At 38.9% G+C, this 20,733-nt stretch overlaps 1 protein-coding gene across 10 annotated transcripts in view; it reads left to right on the forward strand.

Annotated features, from left to right (window-relative positions):
• LOC126319942 (A-kinase anchor protein 9-like) overlaps positions 1 to 20,733 on the forward strand; it is a 490,541-nt gene that overhangs the window by 422,143 nt on the left and 47,665 nt on the right. For all 10 annotated transcript variants that reach the window (XM_049993656.1, XM_049993664.1, XM_049993682.1 and 7 more), the window contains 2 exons: positions 453 to 623; positions 19,275 to 19,493. In XM_049993656.1, the coding sequence (XP_049849613.1) occupies positions 453 to 623; positions 19,275 to 19,493 (390 nt within the window). The remainder of the gene's footprint in view (positions 1 to 452; positions 624 to 19,274; positions 19,494 to 20,733) is intronic.

Consider the following 20,733-nt stretch of genomic DNA (forward strand, 5'->3'; position numbering starts at 1 on the left):
AGGGTTGCTACACAATATTACCCATACCTGTGCTTGTTTTAATAAGGACGCCACTTAATTGTTATTAAACTAGGTACTCAGACCTATTAATCAGCAATACTGTAGGAGGCAGCATATGGACCTAAGACCTGTTTTCTAATAAAATATTCAGTACACACATATTTAATAAAACTAATATTTCCTTGCAGAAAGGAAGCGTATGACTGTAAGACCCATGTCCTAATACAGGGTGCAGCACAGGAATAATATACAAAAGTAGTATTTCCTTTGTAAAAGGACAGGAGCAGTTTACTTCTCTCATTGCTTCATCATCAGTGTGAAATGAAACTCTAATCTAATCTTATTTTTACCTGAAAGCTGTGGCTGATTAGAAGAGTAGATTTAAAACCTGCAATTATTTTATGTCAGGCTTAATAATTAAAGTGTGTAACTGCCACATCTCTTGTTGATAGCTCTTAGCTGCCCAAGAAAAAATGAGCACTTATCAGTTGGAAATTGACACTCTTCGAAAAAAATTACACTCGTTGCAAGAAATAGAAGCATCCTTTCAGGGCCGCTATACGGCTGCATGCCAGGAAGCAGATAAAGCACGTCGTCTTTTGGAACATGCACATTCACAGCAGGTGAGTACATTAGTTTGATACCATATTATATATTACCGTAATTTGTTATAATTACAAGCATTCATAGTAGCTCACTCTTCATACTGATTGAAAAGTAGTGCCCATTATAATTTTAAGCTTGCCCTTTCCACTGCTATGCTAACAAGACATTTATTAATGCTTTAGTTCAGAGTTAAATATACTGAGGTAATTCTCTCCATGCCCATAGTAATGTACAAGGTAAATGCAGCCTTAATTGGTGCTAAATGGCATACAACTTGGTATTTCAATCAGAAATGGCTGGATTTGTTGTGTGCTGAATTTAGGATTACTGAGATGGTGGTGAGACAGCAGCACCAATTGTTTATTACTGTAAGCTCTGTGTTCCATTCAGCAACATCTGTTTGTTGCAGTGGTAGACAATTGCGCATATTAGAGAGCAAACATCTTGCTGAACCAAGGTATACAAAATTGTATGTTTGTAAATAAAGTGAATAACTGTTGAAGTGAAACATTCATATGCAAGTCTCCCCTGGGGCATCTTTACTAAGTCAAGTTGTGTTAGGTTTGGCCATACATTAAATGCTCTCCTACGGACTATCCATACTTTCCATTTTAGTCATGAGCACTTCATAACACATTCAGAAATTCCTGGAAGTAAAAATATGAAAAATAGAGGAGAGCAACCATTCACCTTTAGCAGGCTGATGTATGGTGCATATGCACGCTTAACAGAACACAGAATTACTTGTGTTTGAGCCCTGTCTCTTCTGATTGCAGATAGTACACACATACACAAATACAAACACACAGATACCCACGCACACACTACCAAGGCCGCAACAACACTGATTATTAGAGAAAGTACATAATATAGATAGGGAAGCTATGATATGAACAGTGACATAAGAAAAGAGGAGGTGAGGCAGTGAGAGACAGGTTGGCTGAGGTTTAGGCCAGGGGGATTGTGAGGATGCAAGATATACTGGAGCGAGAATACTTGCCAGCATAGTTCAGAGAAACTTGGGCTTTAAAGGAGTATCCAAATGGGATGTGTAGCTGTTCATCTCTTGTGTTGAGATGCACAACAGATTCAGCAACTAGGCAGTCAAGATTGCAGTTCAGTGGCCGTCTCCTGCTGCAGTACAGTCACAGTCATATCCTACCCAATAAAATGTAAGGCTACATGTGAAAGAAGCTTTGTTATATATTAACCAAGGTACAGTCTATGTGTATGTGATAGGTAACTGTTACAGCGTAAAGTCAGCACTGGCACGCCAATCAGGAATCAAAGAGAAGAGAAGGTTGTGAGCAGAGGTCAGCTTACCGACCTCACTCCAGGACAACAATGCAACAGCAATGGCCCCTTGTTGAAGACGACATAAGCACTGCACCCAACAGGTGACACTCACTTTGGTATCAGCTTCAAAGTTAGCCGCTTCGTTAGCCGTTGCATCATAACCTCATCATTAGCAATATCTTCATAACACAGTTAGAGACCAGCAGTCACTGCAGTTCAGTTGACAGACTTTTGTTAGTAGTTGTGACTAGGACCAGAAGTGTTACTTGTGTTTGTGTTCTGAAGAAGACTTATTATTTTGTCGCCCTTTGCCTGCGACATATTTGTGTAATTGCACTTGTGGATGATCACGTGTAAAGGACTACAAGAATTCTCAGATCAAAGTTAAGCATTTGTACTTGTCTTGTTGTAATAAAACTCATTAATAAGAGTTGTTCGATTGTTTGTCTAGTGAACCGAGTATGCAGGATTCATAGACACAACAGTAACCATCTGTCTGCTTCCATGAATGGCCACTACCAACCTGTGGCCAACTGCAAACTCAACCATCCAGTTGCCGAACATGCTGCTAACAATATGCAATGATTTGCAGCAGGTGTTTCACTGTGCATACCATTTGAATAATCCCTTCCAACGCTGTTTCTCTGAACTAGGCAGGTGGGAATTGTCTCATCGGAATATGCTGCATCCTTGCATTCCCTCTGGCCTAAATTTCCACCAACCTTTTTTTCCACTGTCGCGTTATCTTTCTTTTTTGTTATTGTATACACCATTCCTTTTCTGTCAAGACTGTGTTCTTCTTCCTCCACCCTCTTCCCTCTACAGCTCTTTACATGCTATACCCCTTCAGAACTCTTTTCATCTTGGGTAACTACTGAGACGTCTTGTCTTTACTGCTCCTTCCCTGCACTATCCTGCTACCTCCTCCTTCCATTATACGTCCTTGCCTAGCCCCTCCCTACATCCACCAGCCCAGACAACAGTTCTCTTAATCAGTATTGCCATGGCTGATAGTCATACTCAAATTCAGGACTTTTTGCCTTTTGTGGTCAAGTGCTTTCTCTATCAACTGAGCTACCCAACACAACTCATGACCCATCCTTATAGCTTTACTTCTGCCAGACCTCTTCTCCTAACTAGATCCCAAGTAAGTCTCAGTCCAGCACACAGTTTTTATCTTCCAGAATATTTCATACAAGTGCACATTCTGCTGCAGAGTGAAAATCCTGTGCAAGTCTCTTCATCTCTGAGTAACTACTGCAACCTACATCCTTCTGAATCTGCTTACTATATTCATTTCTTGGCCTCTCTCCATGATTTTTAGCCAATACTTTGTGTCTCTTTTTCTAATCTAATTCCCTCACCATTGCATGGTTTAATTCAATTATATTCTCTTTTCAACACACTGTCCATTCCGTTCAACTGCTCTTCCAAGTCCTTTGCTGTCTCTGACAGAATTACAATGTCATCAGTATACCTCAAAGTTTTTATTCCTTCTCCCTGGACTTTAATTCCTGCTTCACATTTTTCTTCTGTTTCCTTAACTGCTTGCTCACAATACAGATTGAATAACATTGGGAATAGGCTACAACCATTTCTCACTCCCTTCCCAACCACTACTTCCCTTTCACGCCCCTCGACTCTTGTAACTGCCATCTGGTTTCTGTGCAAATTGTAAATAGCCTTTAGCACCCTGTGTTTTATCCTTGCCATCTTTAGAATTTGAAAGAGAGCATTCCAGTCAGCATTGTTGAAAGCTTTCTCTAAGTCTACAAATGCTATAAACGTAGGTCTGCCTTTCCTTAACGTTTGGTGCCCAGTGCTCATATACATGAAAAAGCTGTGAGCCCCCTGAGGGGAAAGAGTCTCTCTCTAGTCCCGAAGTCCTACCAGCAGTCCAGCTAGTGCAATGTCTGTGTGTAGGGAGTTAAAAAAAAGAAGGGGGGGGGGGGGGGGGGGGTACAATGTTGAGCAGCTCCTCATAAACATCACATTTCTGTAGTCAATACTTAGTGGCACTTGAGATGATGTAAAGAGCAACACCACTGTATGATGCATGACGGTAAACCAGGGATCCCCAAACTATTTTGCACAAGTGACCCCTTTTCCAAAATGAACTGTTACCTCAGACCCCCATGGCCAAATTACCTACTGGGTGGAGCTCTTGGAGAGAGCCCTTGATGAATGTATGAAACGTGTTGAAACATATTAAATTACTTCAGAAAAGCAGCCATTTTGATCTGGCTGTCTCTTCACATAGAAATTGAAATTTCAGTGTGGAGAATTACAACCCCACTGCTCTCTCTGCCCTGGATATCCCATGGCAAAAGGGGCAAGCCAGGTGTCTAGGAGTGGAACAGTTTTTAATATTTAGTATGTACTCAAACTGAAGGAGATAATTTTATTGCAATAAAACCTTTATTTTTTGTGGAACATACTGAAGATAAATTTGGAAAAGTTGAATCATTAGGAAAATGTGCAATGGGTGGCCATTTGTTATAGCCTCTTCCAATGCACAATCTACAACTCTTCGGTCATGTGAACATTTGTGTGTTATACTGATGACCATTTCGCCACAGAAGACTTTGAATACCGTCTGACGAATTATCTTGTACCGAGACATTACACTCCAGACAGATGAGGAGCTATATGCTAATTTTGAGTGGCAAGGCATACATTTTGTCTGACACGTCCATGAAGGTTGTAAGGACAATAGAATAGACACAAGTGCCTTTATCATAGATTTTGAAGGAAATGCCCTTGCAGAAGTAATCAGTCATTGATACAGCTGTGACTTGAAACCTTATGTCTCATTACCCATGAGGTGCATTTGATGCTTCCGTTTTGGTCACATGTCATCCAGTTGTATGAAGGGCCCAAAATGTGATAACTGCAGACAATTACGCCATGAGAGAACTCCTTGTCAACAACTACCTTTGTGTGTTAGCTACAAGGAACACCATCCTTGACATTCACAAGTCTTCCAGAAAAAAAAAGAAAGAAAATACAGGAATATAAATCTGTTGACTGTACGTCATTGACTGAGGCACATAAAAATCACCTTGTTGATGACATCAAATTATGTGAACGGCACAGCCAATACTTCCACCTCATTTCATCGAGACCAATTCTCCTATCCTCCTCCTCTCTTATGGTTCTCACAACACCATCTTTGGGAACCACTACCATACCCTGGTTGGAGGAACAGCATCTCCCAGTGACAGGGCTCCCTCTTGAGACACTTCTCTCTGGAAACCCACAGATCAGATTCCAGCCAATGGTTGAAGGAAAAATGATCTAAGGGTCCCAGGGCTGCCCACTCTTCATCTGTCCCATTGCTCATCGCAGATAGGTCCACGCAAGAATCCTAGTCACTGAAGGCTGCAAAGGAGAAAGAGAACAAGAACAAGAACTGGGGTAAGGCTACTCTGGTTAACATTAATGTGCCAGTTTCCCCACGCCATCAGACTCTGAACCCATGTGTACTTATGTGGTTCCACAGCTATTGATGATAGGATCCTGGGCATGACCAGTTCTCCTTGCCCCTTCACACATAACCTGGACACCCATAACATTATCATTCAGTGGAACTGTAATGGATAGCACTGTCATCTGCCAGAACTACACCACCTTATTTCCTCCCCTTCTGCAATTCATGTTGCTCTGCAAGAAGTGCATTTCACTGATGACCATTCTCCAACACTTTTAAGGTTATCACCCATTTGTCAGAACTGTGATGTACTTGAAAGGGCATATAGAGAATGTGCATTGGTTCGCACGTATGTGTTCGTGAGTGGAGTCCCCTCTGCACCATGTTCAAAACAACAGCGATGTGAGCACAAACGACCTCAGTCATCATCATTTGCAATTTTTACGTACCTCCAAGCAGGCGACAATTCTTGCCTTGAATTGACCCCCATGGTCTAATAACACCCCTCCCCTCTCTGTGTCTTTCTTCCTACTTGGGTATTTCAATCCAGTCCAACCCCTGTGGGGAAGTACAATGTTGGTTCTCCTACCTACTTCAGTGCCACCATTACTGCTGTCGATCTGAATATTTCTTACCCCAGCCTTATGGTTTCACTATCATGGTCACTTTGCAGTGGTGTTTGACAGCAACCACTTCCATTAATTCTATTGCTTCCTTGTTACCCCTCAGACTAATCAGTTACCACAGTGGCTGCTTTGCAGAGTCAACTCCCAGTTGTATCCCTCTGCTGCTACCCCTCTCTGTCAAATTGCATCAATAGGACTGTGACACAATCGCCCACACTTCTGGAACTGCAGTTACCCTTTCCTCACATCCCATCCACCAATGACAGTGCCATGATAGACCAAAGACATTTCAGTACCTGTTAGGGGTCACCAAAGTGCCCTACATATCAAGCTATGTTATTTACAGATGAAGCATATCACTTCTAAGTGGCTTTATGCTAAGGCTTGCTATCTAATTAAGCACATTAATGAGGAATGCTGGGAGCTCTAGGTCTCCTCTCTTGTAATGTATGCCTGTACATCCCAGGTACTGAGGTCTTTTTCTTGTTTTGGGTGGATTTTAAGTGATCGATATACTGAGAGGTACCAAGTCTTTACTTGTTCCCTGTAGTAACAGTTATCTTCTTCTTTTATGAATTATCTTCTTCTTTTATGAATTTCCCAATCGCTCTCATCGTTTTTCTTGATGTTGTGGCCCTGCTATGCAGTGCCAGATATTTGACCACTGATTTATTTTCCAGTTGCAGAGGGGCAGTGACTTTAAGAGACCTTCTACATTTAAACAACTCACTATGAAATCACAAAACACGATTACCATAATTATTCTATATAGAAATAAGTTGTCATTTCAGACATGTTGATATGTGGTGCTCCAATGTTTGAAAAATGGTTCAAATGGCTCTGAGCACAATGGAACTTAACATCTGAGGTCATCAGTCCCCTAGAACTTAGAACTACTTAAACCTAAGTAACCTAAGGACATCACACACATCCATGCCCGAGGAAGGATTCGTGCGGTTCCAGACTGAAGTGTCTAGGACCACTCGTCCACAATGTTAATGGTTGACCAAAACCATAAGTTCCTACTTAACTTGAGAGAGCTTAGCATAGAGTCTGTATAGCAAGATTCATTTTTCTCCAGTGCTTGACCATGGTCATCAGGCCCCAAATCACAACTGCAAAGTGAAAGTGGCCCTCACTGGCCAGTCCAAATTATACATCTGTTGTCACTTTCTGCACTGTCACCACATTTGTGATCTAGTAAAAGAAAAGTGAGACCTGCTGCTAAGCTTGATAGCAACATGTACCACTACATGTTCCCCCATTAGGATGAATGAGGTTACGTAAAATAACTTACACAACTAGACACAGTGTGGCTTACCTTATAAGCAATCCATAAATTAATTTCACTCTTACATTAAGGTCTCATGCATTTCTTTCAACATGTAAGTAATACATACAATTGTCATCAATTTTCTTACATTTGTCACCATGTCTTAAAACACAGTTGGCATCTGACCATGTAACAATACCGGTCTCTGTATTTCAGAAAGATAGTTAAAATCATTAAACTTAATTAAACACACACACACACACACACACACACACACACACACACACACACACACACACACACACACACACACACACCTTCTCTTCAACTTTCCCATTATACAAAAAATTTACCCTGCTATTTACGTTAAGGAATTATATATTGACACCTCATCTCATCTTACGTCCCACATTCACAAATCTCAGGATTGTTCTCATTCAAAATGTGCCGAAGAAGGATAAGTCTAAGGAATCAATTGAGTCTCAGTATAACCATTTACTTTAACTGTTTTGGAGACTAATTGATGTAGTTTACTTTTTGTAGGTTCAGGTCCTTCCCTTCCTTGGATCCACATGGCCTTAGGTACAGCTTCCCTCTTTCATAGGTAAATCTAGCCTCTCATTCCTACCAAATTGCTTTAGGTCTTCTTTCTTCGGATTCGTCTAACCTAAGGTATAGGTTCCCTCCTTACTAGGTAAACCTACCCTCTCATTCCTACCAGATTGTTTCATGTCCTCCTTTGGATTCGCCTGAAATCAGATATAGGTTCCCTTTTTCCTCGGTAAATCTAGTCTCTCCTCCTCCTACTGCCCTACATATCTGGAAACATTCCACCTTAGTGGTTACAATCATATGCCTAGTCTCCGACAATATGGCTTTTTATTTCTAATATTGAAGATTTCTCCTCAGCATTGTGATCTTACCTAAAATCTATATAAAATATATGTTTCTTACTTCCTTCTTTTCTCTTATCACTCCTAATTCTCAACCTGTTATTATTTATGTGTTTTATAAATGCCTTTGGATAACTTAAATTACGTTAGACCGTCGCTTTGTAATTTTTTAATTTGTACCTTCTTCTGTCCTGTCTCCACTCCCCACCCTTCCTCCCCATCCAGTCGACATCACTTATGTAAGAGTGTACAAATAAACGCCTAATTTTATATTTTTTTATATTATTATAGTAAATCTTGACCTTCCTGCAATCACTTATGAAATGTATGCTATACTTCTGTATTCGAAATATAGGTGTATCTGTACCTTCTTAAATGCTTCATGTTGGTAAAATCCTTCTGGGATAGTAGGAGAGAGTTGAAAGACAGTAGAATAGATAAAGAGGAAGAAATTGCCTCATAGAAAACTAAAGTGGAAAAAAATGAAGTAATTAAACTCAGAACCTAGTGGTCTACACCCCGCCTAACCTGCAAAGAGGGCTTAAACACTTCCATTGTATCAATGTTATAAATTCCTTTTTTGCATCCTGTTTTGGGCTCTGTCAGAAATACTGCTTTGGGATGTGGCATGCATATTATCTTGAAAGGTCTAGTATAGTTTAGGAAAAGCTTACTTGTCTGTTTCTTTATACTTTAAGTCTGACAATACCCTTTTGTTAGAATCAAATCATTTATATTAAATGACGGTATTTGCAGCTTTTCATTGTATTTGTTTACTCTTAATTCTGCCTGCCTATTCAAGTTGTCATTTACTTAGTAACTTCCCCAGAATCTATATTTCTTAATTATGGCTATTTAAATAGCTTTAGCAGAGATTTTCCAGTAAAATTCTTAATACTTTATCATCATCCCATTTCTGAGGCATAGATTTAGAAAATAATCTTAAGAAAGTGTTGCAAGTAGAAAACAGTGCTGTGAAGACTAAAATCAAGAATCAGAAGCACAAATACCTCATAATGAGCAAAATGCAGTGAAAAACTGTAACCACTTTTCGTGTGAAAACTTGCAATCTGTTAGGCCTCAAACAACTGCTACAAAACGAAATAAAGTTCTCGTTTAAAGCGGTAGTCATGGCAGAAACTGTGGGAGTATACTACAAGACGAATTAGGCAAAAAATTCAGTGTGCAAAGTATTATAAAACATGTGGTGCCAGTTAAGGAAGTTGTGAAAAACGCAAACAAGCTAACTGATAACTTCTCCATCAATGCTACTTTAATCATTATTGGTGGCACAGATGACACTGATAAACCTCTGGAAGAATTGCAGAGGAACATGAAAGATTCTTTGGAATACATACTTAAAAAGCAAATGTAATAATTCATCCAATATTGATAGACATGATGCGCAAGGTCTAAATGGAAAAATCAAAGCTGCAAAGTGCATTATGTTAGCAAAAATCAACACTGGCACAGACATGTGTAGGAAGAGATTATCTGTGAATTTCGAAATCAAACGCCTGAAAAGAAATGAATATACAGCTCATGGTTTACAGCTAAACAAACAAGGAAACATTCACATTTGTAATAGTCTAGCTTCTTTCATACACATGGCGAAAACTGAAAAACCAAGTACCGGTACAGGAAAAAAGCATACGCAAACGGATAGTCAAATAGAAAGTGCCAGTATCGAAGTGAAACTGCCACCCATGAAGAAACAGCCAGTTATGGACCATTTTATAACAAAAAATGAGCCCAATGAAAGTCATAGCAACACACTTACTAGGTCGAATTTCAAGCTATCAAATTCAGCAACAAGGCAGTTGTTAATGGACAGATGGATGAAAAAGGATGGAAAAAAAGTGAAAATTGGGAACATTTCGACAAAAGAAAGACGGGAACCCACAAATGGTGAATCAGCAGGAATCAGCAAACCACATGACAATCAGCATGAACACCATCGCTGGAAAACATGAGGATTGTTTACCACTAAGTACACTAGCTCAAATAGTGAGGTAAGTGGTCAACCAAGAAATGAATCCCTCCCTGCCCCAAATTTTAAATTACTCCATCAGAATGTTCAGTCGCTCCCGAATAAACTAAATGAAATAGAAATAATATTAAATGACCTAAATTATGTTTCTGTAGTATGCTTTACAGAACACTGGCTCAGACAAGATATGTTAGAGCAAACATATCTTCCTCAGTTCAAACTTGCAAGCATGTTTTGTAGGAAAATATCAAGTCGGGGGGGGGGGGGGGGGGGGGAGTACTTGTATATATGTTAAAGAAAATATTGACTTCAATAATGTAACTAAATACCATAAACTGCCCTGTGAAAAAGATATAGAACTCTCTATTGCTGACCTACCAAGGCAAAATACAGTTATTTGTGTATCCAGGTCACTAGACGAAGACACAAAAGTGTTTCAAAATCACATGGAGGAACTCTTGGCAGAAATTCACTCTCCCAAGAAAAATATTATTATATGTGGTGACTTTAATATTGATTTCTTGAAATCCAATGAATTCAGAGATGACATTATAAATTTACTACAATCGTTCAACATCAGTCCAACAGTAACTAAACCAACTCAAGAAACACCTACCTCTGCATCTATTATTGATCAGATCTTGCTAAATATGTGCAAATATGCCTATAACACACAAGTTGCAAACATGAGTTTTAGTGATCACTATACTCAAATTCTTGCAATGAATGTTTCAGGACACCAAATTCCCAGTTGAATACAACACACTGTAAGGAATTTCAGTATAAAAAATGTGATATATTTTTGTTCTCTCCTAGAGGGTGAAAGCTGGAAAGATGTATATGACTGTAATGAGACCAATGAGAAATGCGATAAATTCATGGCCCACATTCAAACATTTTTTTGAAATGGCTTTTCCCTAGAAAACAACTATGTTGAACTCTACTCAAAAACAAACAAGTGGATTACAAAAGGGGTAAGGATATCATGTCAAAATAAAAGGAGATTGTATGAGTACTCCACGCATAATACCAGTCCTGACTTTATTGCATATTTCAAAAGATACAAAACAATATCAACACGAGTTATTTCAAAAAAAAAAAAAAAAAAAAAAAAAAAAAACACACTCGAAAATGACTAAATATTGTGTGATTCCAAGAATAAAACTAAAGCAACCTGGCAAATTATAAGGAAAGAAATGGATACCAGGCCAATTAATCACAGTAATATAAAGCTCATTATGAATAAAAAACAAACTAACTGGCCCCAAACATGTTGCTAGTGCTTTCAACAATTATTTCTCAAATATAGCACAGCAGTTAATAAATACACACCATGACAAACAGCCAACCAATAAAACACATTATTCCTGGATCCAGCCACACCTGAGGAACTGTCAAGAATACTAAAAGAATTACCTAATAAATATTCAGTGGGTGTTGATGAGATAACAGATGCTATTATCAAAGCTAGCGCGCACATTTATTGTGGAACCACTAACAGACATACACTCCTGGAAATGGAAAAAAGAACACATTGACACCGGTGTGTCAGACCCACCATACTTGCTCCGGACACTGCGAGAGGGCTGTACAAGCAATGATCACACGCACAGCACAGCGGACACACCAGGAACCGCGGTGTTGGCCGTCGAATGGCGCTAGCTGCGCAGCATTTGTGCACCGCCGCCGTCAGTGTCAGCCAGTTTGCCGTGGCATACGGAGCTCCATCGCAGTCTTTAACACTGGTAACATGCCGCGACAGCGTGGAGGTGAACCGTATGTGCAGTTGACGGACTTTGAGCGAGGGCGTATAGTGGGCATGCGGGAGGCCGGGTGGACGTACCGCCGAATTGCTCAACACGTGGGGCGTGAGGTCTCCACAGTACATCGATGTTGTCACCAGTGGTCGGCGGAAGATGCACGTGCCCGTCGACCTGGGACCGGACCGCAGTGACACACGGATGCACGCCAAGACTGTAGGATCCTACGCAGTGCCGTAGGGGACCGCACCGCCACTTCCCAGCAAATTAGGGACACTGTTGCTCCTGGGGTATCGGCGAGGACCATTTGCAACCGTCTCCATGAAGCTGGGCTACGGTCCCGCACACCGTTAGGCCGTCTTCTGCTCACGCCCCAACATCGTGCAGCCCGCCTCCAGTGGTGTCGCTACAGGCGTGAATGGAGGGACGAATGGAGACGTGTCGTCTTCAGCGATGAGAGTCGCTTCTGCCTTGGTGCCAATGATGGTCGTATGCGTGTTTGGCGCCGTGCAGGTGAGCGCCACAATCAGGACTGCATACGACCGAGGCACACAGGGCCAACACCCGGCATCATGGTGTGGGGAGCAATCTCCTACACTGGCCGTACAGCTCTGGTGATCGTCGAGGGGACACTGAATAGTGCACAGTACATCCAAACCGTCATCGAACCCATCGTTCTACCATTCCTAGACCGGCAAGGGAACTTGCTGTTCCAACAGGACAATGCACGTCCGCATGTATCCCGTGCCACCCAATGTGCTCTAGAAGGTGTAAGTCAACTACCCTGGCCAACAAGATCTCCGGATCTGTCCCCCATTGAGCATGTTTGGGACTGGATGAAGTGTCGTCTCACGCGGTCTGCACGTCCAGCACGAACGCTGGTCCAACTGAGGCGCCAGGTGGAAATGGCATGGCAAGCCGTTCCACAGGACTACATCCAGCATCTCTACGATCGTCTCCATGGGAGAATAGCAGTCTGCATTGCTGCGAAAGGTGGATATACACTGTACTAGTGCCAACATTGTGCATGCTCTGTTGCCTGTGTCTATGTGCCTGTGGTTCTGTCAGTGTGATCATGTGATGTATCTGACCCCAGTAATGTGTCAATAAAGTTTCCCCTTCCTGGGACAATGAATTCACGGTGTTCTTATTTCAATTTCCAGGAGTGTAGTAAGTTCATTTTTTGAGAGTGGTGTGTTTACAAATAACATAAAAACTCCCAAAGTAACACCTTTGCATAAGAAGGGCGCAAAAAGTGATATTATTAATTATATACCAGTTTCAGTTTTTTCAGGCTTCAGCAAAGTTATGGAAAAATTCTCCTTAGAAGATTAACAGTTTTCTTAAGTAAATAGAGGCTGATAAGTGACTCCCAACATGGGTTCAGAGCTGAAGTATTAAAAGCAGTTGATGATAGACAACATGTATCTGGGCTATTTCTGGATCTAAGTAAAGCCTTTGATATAATTGATCATGGCATTCTCTTGTGTAAATTGAGTAATTATGGAATTAGAGGCCAGTCTGAAAAGTGGATCCAGTCATACCTCAGTAATCGTTAGCAGATTACAGAAATAAAACACAAAGATAGTGAAACACAAAAAAAATTCTAGTTTTTATAGTGATAAGCAGTAAATCAAGTTCTAGGACCTGTCCTATTTCTGCTGTATGTAAATGATTTGAGTAGTAAAATACATGATGGACCCACTGTACTGTTTGCAGATGAACTAATATTCTAATTAAATCACAGAATGAGGAAAATCTGCAGGAGGCTGCAGAATCAGTTATGCGTACCTTAACACACTGGTTCAAGACCAATAGTCCATCATAATTTCTGAAAAACTGTGGCAGATAACTTTCATTCCACACAAAACCTCCATCCTACAAACCGTGTTTTCACTATTGAGGGAAAAAATGTGTTGAAGGTCAGTCATACAAAATTTCTAGGTGTACATGTTCAGGCAGATCTGAAGCAGGAGAAACAATTTAAATAAGCGACTGAACTCACTAGCATACACTGTTAGGATCCTCACTCATATACAAGCTGCTCATCAGTGCTGACAATGTATCATTGCAGTATACAGTCGCTACTTATGTACAGAATAATTTTTGGAGGGAATTCTGCAAATACTACAAAAACATTTAAAATACAGAAAAAGATTATCATGGTGACAAAAAACCTAAATATAAGGATTCCTGTAGACCCCTTTTTAAAACTCTAAAAATATTGCCACTGCCTTGCTTGTATGTATATGAAATACATATTTACACAAAAGGGAGCACCTTAAAAAAGGAAACAGTAAATACAAACTTACGCAAAAGAGGAGTGTATCATTCTGAATCTATTTTATATAACGATATGCCTTCTTGCCTAAAATGCATACCAACATTAAATGCATTTAAAATAAAGTTAAAACAGTTAGTGCTTGACCCCTCCTTCTATTCTTTGTGAGAGTTTATGGAACATCATAATAAGTAAACCTCATTTATAAAATTACACTAATTGTCAATTCATAATATAGTTTACATTGTGCTTATCATGTAATCTCACTTAATAACTGCTACAATCACATGTAGAAGCAATGTAGTACACCAACCTACATTATTATGCATTTTTATTATGTCAACAATGTAGTCAAAATGACTACTGTATTGTAAACCAACTAGGTTTACCACTGTCCTAAATCACTTGTACAAACAATGTACGAAACTTATTCTTGGACTAATAATTAAACCAGTAAATAAACAAATACATTGTGTGTGCTTCTCCTTCCAGCATAAATTGTAGAAACTGCTTAGCAAAACTAACTCCATTTCCTATTTGTAATTCCAGCAATAATCCTATGTTAGATGTAGCTGTTTTGCTTCTAAGTGTCTGTTTAGTGTCTTCTAATTCTTTCCATAATTTCTGTAGGTCACTGTTATTACTCATAGTATCATCCACAGAATTAGAGATAGTGCTGTTTGTATCGACTTTTTCAAGTACTTTTTGTTCTACTATTTCTTCTAGATGCTTCCGGCTCTTTCTAGGGGGTCCGCAGCCACCTTTGACCAAATCGTGTAAAGTATTGAGTAAAATTTTTGAATAAAAATGTGAAAATTAAATTCATCACTTCTTTGTGTGTGTGTGTGTGTGTGTGTGTGTACTTTTACTTCAGGTCATATTCCGAAGCAGCGTTTGCGGTTCCTAAGTGAGAACGCATACACAGTTTAGTGCCGGTGAATGCAGCTTCTCTGGTTGGCTGTTTCGCAACAGTACGGGAGTCATTTGTGCGCCGGCTCACGGCGCTAGATGCGCTGAAACCTTTTACGCATGCGCGGATTGAGCTTGCATGCGCAGAGTGAGCTTTGTCAACCAATCACAGCGCTCACTGGCACGTATGTGGCTCCAGGCATCATTAAATGTTAAACTTGCTTTGTCAGTGCACTACCTATTTCATAAGTCGATTTTTGACCAGTTTATTACTTCTAACATGGATCCATGGCTGAAGTGAGGATCATTGAAGAAGGGTGCGGTTTCTCCATCACCTTCACAACAAGGGAAGTTTCCAGTTGAAATGAATGAGGAGGGAGGACAATCAAAGGGAGGGGGGGGGGGGGGGGGGGGAGGTAGGATCATTGGGAACATGGCACTTGCATTAAGAAGCTTTCAGTTCCCATGGGTTTCACTCTGAAATTTAAAGTTACTGTGCTCTTGATTGACTAGGGGTCCGTCATGGATTTTCGACTATAGAAGGAGGCCGCCAAGGATTTTCGACTGTAGAAGGGGTCCGCCAAGGATTTTCGACTGTAGAAGGGGTCCGCCAGCTGAAAAGGTTGGAAAGCCCTGAGTTAAAGTATTTGGATTGCTAGAAATTTCAATATGTTTTTTATTTAGTTCTGGTATTTCTACCCTACCTTGAGTTTCTGAGATTTGATTGCATATAATGTAGTTTTGTAATTGCTGGAAAATGATTTCTCTAACTGTGTCATCTTATCATTTACATTTTTAAACTGTCTTTTCACTTCTGGTCTAACTATATCACAATGCTCTATTATTTTCATTTCGAACTCCTTAAGTAAATTAGCTAAGGTACCCTCTGATTTGGAAAGTTTATCTATTTTTATGGCTAAATCGTCTATTTTTTTAGTATTTTGAGATAGTTCATCTAGTTGCTCCCCCATTCATCTACTTTGTTTGCTTGTTGATGTAGTTTTTCTAGTACTTTAAATTTATCTAAAATTTCTGCTAAGACCGTACTATCCATACCTCCGGTTGCGACAGGCGTGTAATCTAAATTACCATAAAACTTAAAAGCATATATCACATTAAAAACCTTCATTATTTATCAGTTATTTACAGCATCACCCAATGTTATTCAACATTGTTCACAGTCAATTATTTCACATTAAATAACTGCATACAAATTCTGAAGGCGGTACACTGTATAGCTCATCTAATTTGTTGTACCAGCTGCTGCAGCGCATTGCCAGTGTCGTCACGTGTATAACGCAGTCTCAGACAGTCACTGTGTATTTGCTGCTGTAGTCAGCTGCTGCACTGCTGCAGACTGTGAAGTGATGGGAGTGTTGCCATTGGAAGACTCACAGCACATGTCATTGGCAAAGCCACTTGCCGAAAAACGTCTGTATAGTGGGCTTATCTCCTCCTGCTTTATGTGCAAAGAACTTACTCCAACATGTGAATAATATTCATTGTTGACCTGGTTGCTATGACAAACTGGTATTCCTGTTGTTGAAGATCGTGACAGTCTCAATTGTTTGTGTGTAATTAAACTCACAATTTCTTCAGTTTGAAAAATGGTGCTGTCATTTGTACCGTTACAGTGTAAATGCTTAACATACCAGTCTTGATGGCTTGTTTATTTCTGTCTCTCGAGACAATAATATACATATTCCTGTTTTTCATGAAATTTTAATTTCTTGTTATAGGTCTCTTATTTTACTTCCTCTCACCAGTATCCTTCACTTAGGATACCACATGAGGTGTTTTTCGTATTGTGGCTTGATTTTAAGTGATTGATACATTGCACGATGCCAAGTCTTTACTCATTCCCTGTAATAATAGTTATCTTATTTTCTGAATTTCCCATTGCTGTCTTGTTTTGTCTTGATGTTGTGATCCTACTATGCAGTGCCATGTATTTGATGGATGACTTCTTTTTCAATTGCAGAGGGCTATAAGAAAGCTTCTACATCTAAACAACTTGCTGCAAAATCGCAAAACATGGATTCCTTAACTCTTCGATATTTAAATAAGTTCTCAGATCACAACAACTGATAATTAACAAAGCTTTTCAGAAATGTTGATACATGATGCTTCAGTGCTTTTTGACCAAAACAATAAGTCCATACATAGCTTGAGATAGCATAGCATAGAGTCTGTATAACAAGATTCATCTAGGTTTGGTCACATAGCCTTTAAAAATTGAATGTAATAACTAAGGACCAGAAATTTTGTGGAAGTCATAACATGTGACATAAAAAATAATACCGAAATTGGCTAAGAAACACCAAAATTGCAAAAACCTAACACCAACATTGTCAGAAAACACCAAACTTGCAAAAAAATACACTAAATTTCCCAAAAGTAACAGTGAATCTGGCCAAAAAAGTAACATCGAACCTTGCAACAACAAAAATTAATCGACAAAACTACATGGAAATTGGCAAAGAAAATAGCACTAAAAAAACAGAAAGGGAAAGAAATAACATCAAAATTAGCAAAAAACTAATTTGGCAAAAAAATAACTTCAAAATTGGTAAAAAGCAGTACAAAATCAGACATAAAATAACACCAAATTTGGCCATAAAATGAAATGCTATTTTCTTGTTTTTAATAACACTTCTGTTTAAATGTTCACATTTCTTTATTATCTCATACCTCTGGGGTGAGCTAAATCATAAAGCTTGAAACCTTGTAAGCTGTCATCATCATTCCTTTATATAATTCAAGAGCTGTAACACCCATACAAGGGTAAAATCATCATATTTCTGGAAATGATGCCATAGTTTACACCGATGTTGACTTCCTGTCAAGGCAGTTTTACTTTTAAATATCACCACCACTTCATGATGGCACATCATACTGTAACTAATAAAATAGCAATTTAGTTTCACACAAATCTGTAAAGGAGCAATAACTAAACAGTCTTCCAATTTGTAGCAGAAAATTGTAAGTTCATACTATCATCAGTAAATGAAGTGAAGAAATTCAGTATGAGTCAATAAAACACTTTTCGTGAAAATAAAATTTCTCAGCATATTTGTATTCCTATCAAATTGCATTCTTTATCATATATGATTCAAGCACACCAGAGGCTATCTGTATAGGAACTTACAGATTCTAAACTTTCTTCATTTACATGTTCATTCCATTTGTTAACAAAGTGTAATTAACGTGATGTGTTCCATGTCCCCTTCTCCATTGTGATGAATAACAATCATGAGCAATAAAATTCAATATTTTTAGCTGCCCAGTTGACATTCTTCACTCACTTGTGGTGAGTTTGTCATGGCACAACCACCTGCACATTATCAACAATTCTCATGTCTTTTACCAAGTTCTAAGTCACTTCTAGCAAAATTTTAAAATATCGAACAAGTAACTTATCGTATCAAACAATAACAAAAAAAATTGTGTGATAATTTACTTAACCCACTTCATTCCTAGGACACCTCTGAAATATCTGCAGTTGTTCATTTATCCAGAAACTAATGAAAACTATGGATAGCAAGTCAATTCTATGTCAGTTTCCTTCTGTCACAAGAGGATCTGCATTGTATGTTAAGGATGATGGTGAAAATATTTGAATTTTCCTTTTCTCTGCAAAATCAATTGCATGCAAACTGTTAATTTTGATTAAGAACAGGACATTAATCATATGATATAAATAAATCAAGCCCATTAATAATAGAATTATCTTGAAACTGAAATTTGTAAATCCATTGTCTGTCATTATAAATTATAACCAGTTTGTGTCTTTACAACTGAGCTCACTTTCTGTTTCCTAAATACAAACTAAAATTCAAGAAATCAACATTCCTGATTTGATACCTACCCAATTTATGGTGTAACAGTCAATGCTGATGGGTCACAAATCTCATTCCAAGACCCAAAAATGTTATTCCAAAGATGAATAAATCATTGACAGCATGCATTCTGCTTTTACTTTTTTAATGGTCAAACAAGATTTCCTTGAATAAATATCACTTGTATTTGTTAAATGAATTTAAAAGTGCAAAAAAACTTTTTAAAAACTTGCAGAAGCATGGATAGATTTTGTCTGTGTGTACTTCAGAATATTTATAAAATATTCTTTCAGATAGTCTGTCAGTTTATTTTGAAGTGCTTACACCCACAAATTCGTCAGATTGTGATGTTCTTATTTTTGTCATTGCAGCTAGAACTGGAAAAAAAGATAGTGACCATGGAACAGCAGTTATCTGCAGGCAATGGTATTGGAACAAATGGAGAGGAAATAGCTCAGTTACAACATGAGAATGCAGAACTACATCGTCTGTTGAATCTTTCACGCCTTCATGCATCTGAACTGAGCCGTCGGCTTCAGGCCATGGAGTCTGGAACAGATGTGCCCCAGCCAATTCTCCTCAAACTGAAGGTAAATGTCAATGATATATGTTGTACTGTTTTGAACAAGACACCAAACCAGCTAAATTATGTATCATTTTATTTATACTGTTAACCTTTGATCTTACATTAATTATGTTTAGTTTGCTCTGTGTATCCTCTTTGTGCGTAATGTTCAGAATTAATGTTATACACCACATGTAGCACATTTACTTTGGTGTTTCAGAAGTTATCTGCAGTATTGTTTTTGCAGTGTGCTACTGGAGACGTCCCAAACAAATAACGGTTATCACGTCTTTCTTGTGATGCACGGTGTTGACAGAAAGCATCGGTTTGCTTCCTATTACGAACAAAATTGATTTCAAAGCAGAATTTTACATCCTCAGTCAATGGAACGGTCTCAAACTAGTCTCGTGCAATATTCCTTTTATCAGTACATGCTAACAGGGATAGTAAAACACGAAGAACAAGCAGCACTCCAGAAGCAACTGGGCAATGCCGCTGCATGGTGGTAGCAGTCAACATGGGCCATGGCAGTGCTGTTGCTGCTGGAGTACTGGTTATTATTTGTGTTCTACTGTCCCTGTTAATAGGTATTGATTTAAAAAAAATCACAGTAGACTAGCTTGGGACCGCTCTATTAAATAGACATGTAAAATTCCATTTTAAACATCATTTTGTTTGTAGTGGGAAACAAACTGACATCTTCTATCTACAATGGACGTTATATGAAAGACTTGACAACCAGCATTTCTTTGGGCCAACTCCAGCTACACAGTGAAAAGCTAAATTGCAAATATCTGCTGAAATACCTTGAAAATGCTCCTGACAACTATTAGGCGAGACACCCTGTATATCTTCTGTATTATTATGTTACAGTTATCAATATATGAGGTGCTAGTTGAAAGTGTAAGATGTAGGTGATAAGTGCATTGGTAATGGATTAGTACAGTGCCACTACACATAAATACATGCTATTTTAACTGATAAAATAGGTATATATGAGGTGTGATCAGAAAGTAATGAGAATTTTTGATGAATGAACTGTGAGTAAGACAAGTGATCGCAAGCGGTATAAATTTTTCAAAGAGGGTTGAGTAGACATTGAAGATGACTCCCTGGACACCCTATCACATCAATTACTGATGACAATGTGGAAGAAGTAAAGAAAACGGTTCTGGAAAATTGCTGAATCACCATGTGAGAAGTTACTAATGATGTCTGCATGTCCTTTGGCACATGCCAAGCAATTTTTTTGATGTTTTTGACAT

Source organism: Schistocerca gregaria, chromosome 2 (genome assembly GCF_023897955.1).
Source record: "Schistocerca gregaria isolate iqSchGreg1 chromosome 2, iqSchGreg1.2, whole genome shotgun sequence".
Lineage (NCBI taxonomy): Eukaryota > Metazoa > Arthropoda > Insecta > Orthoptera > Acrididae > Schistocerca > Schistocerca gregaria.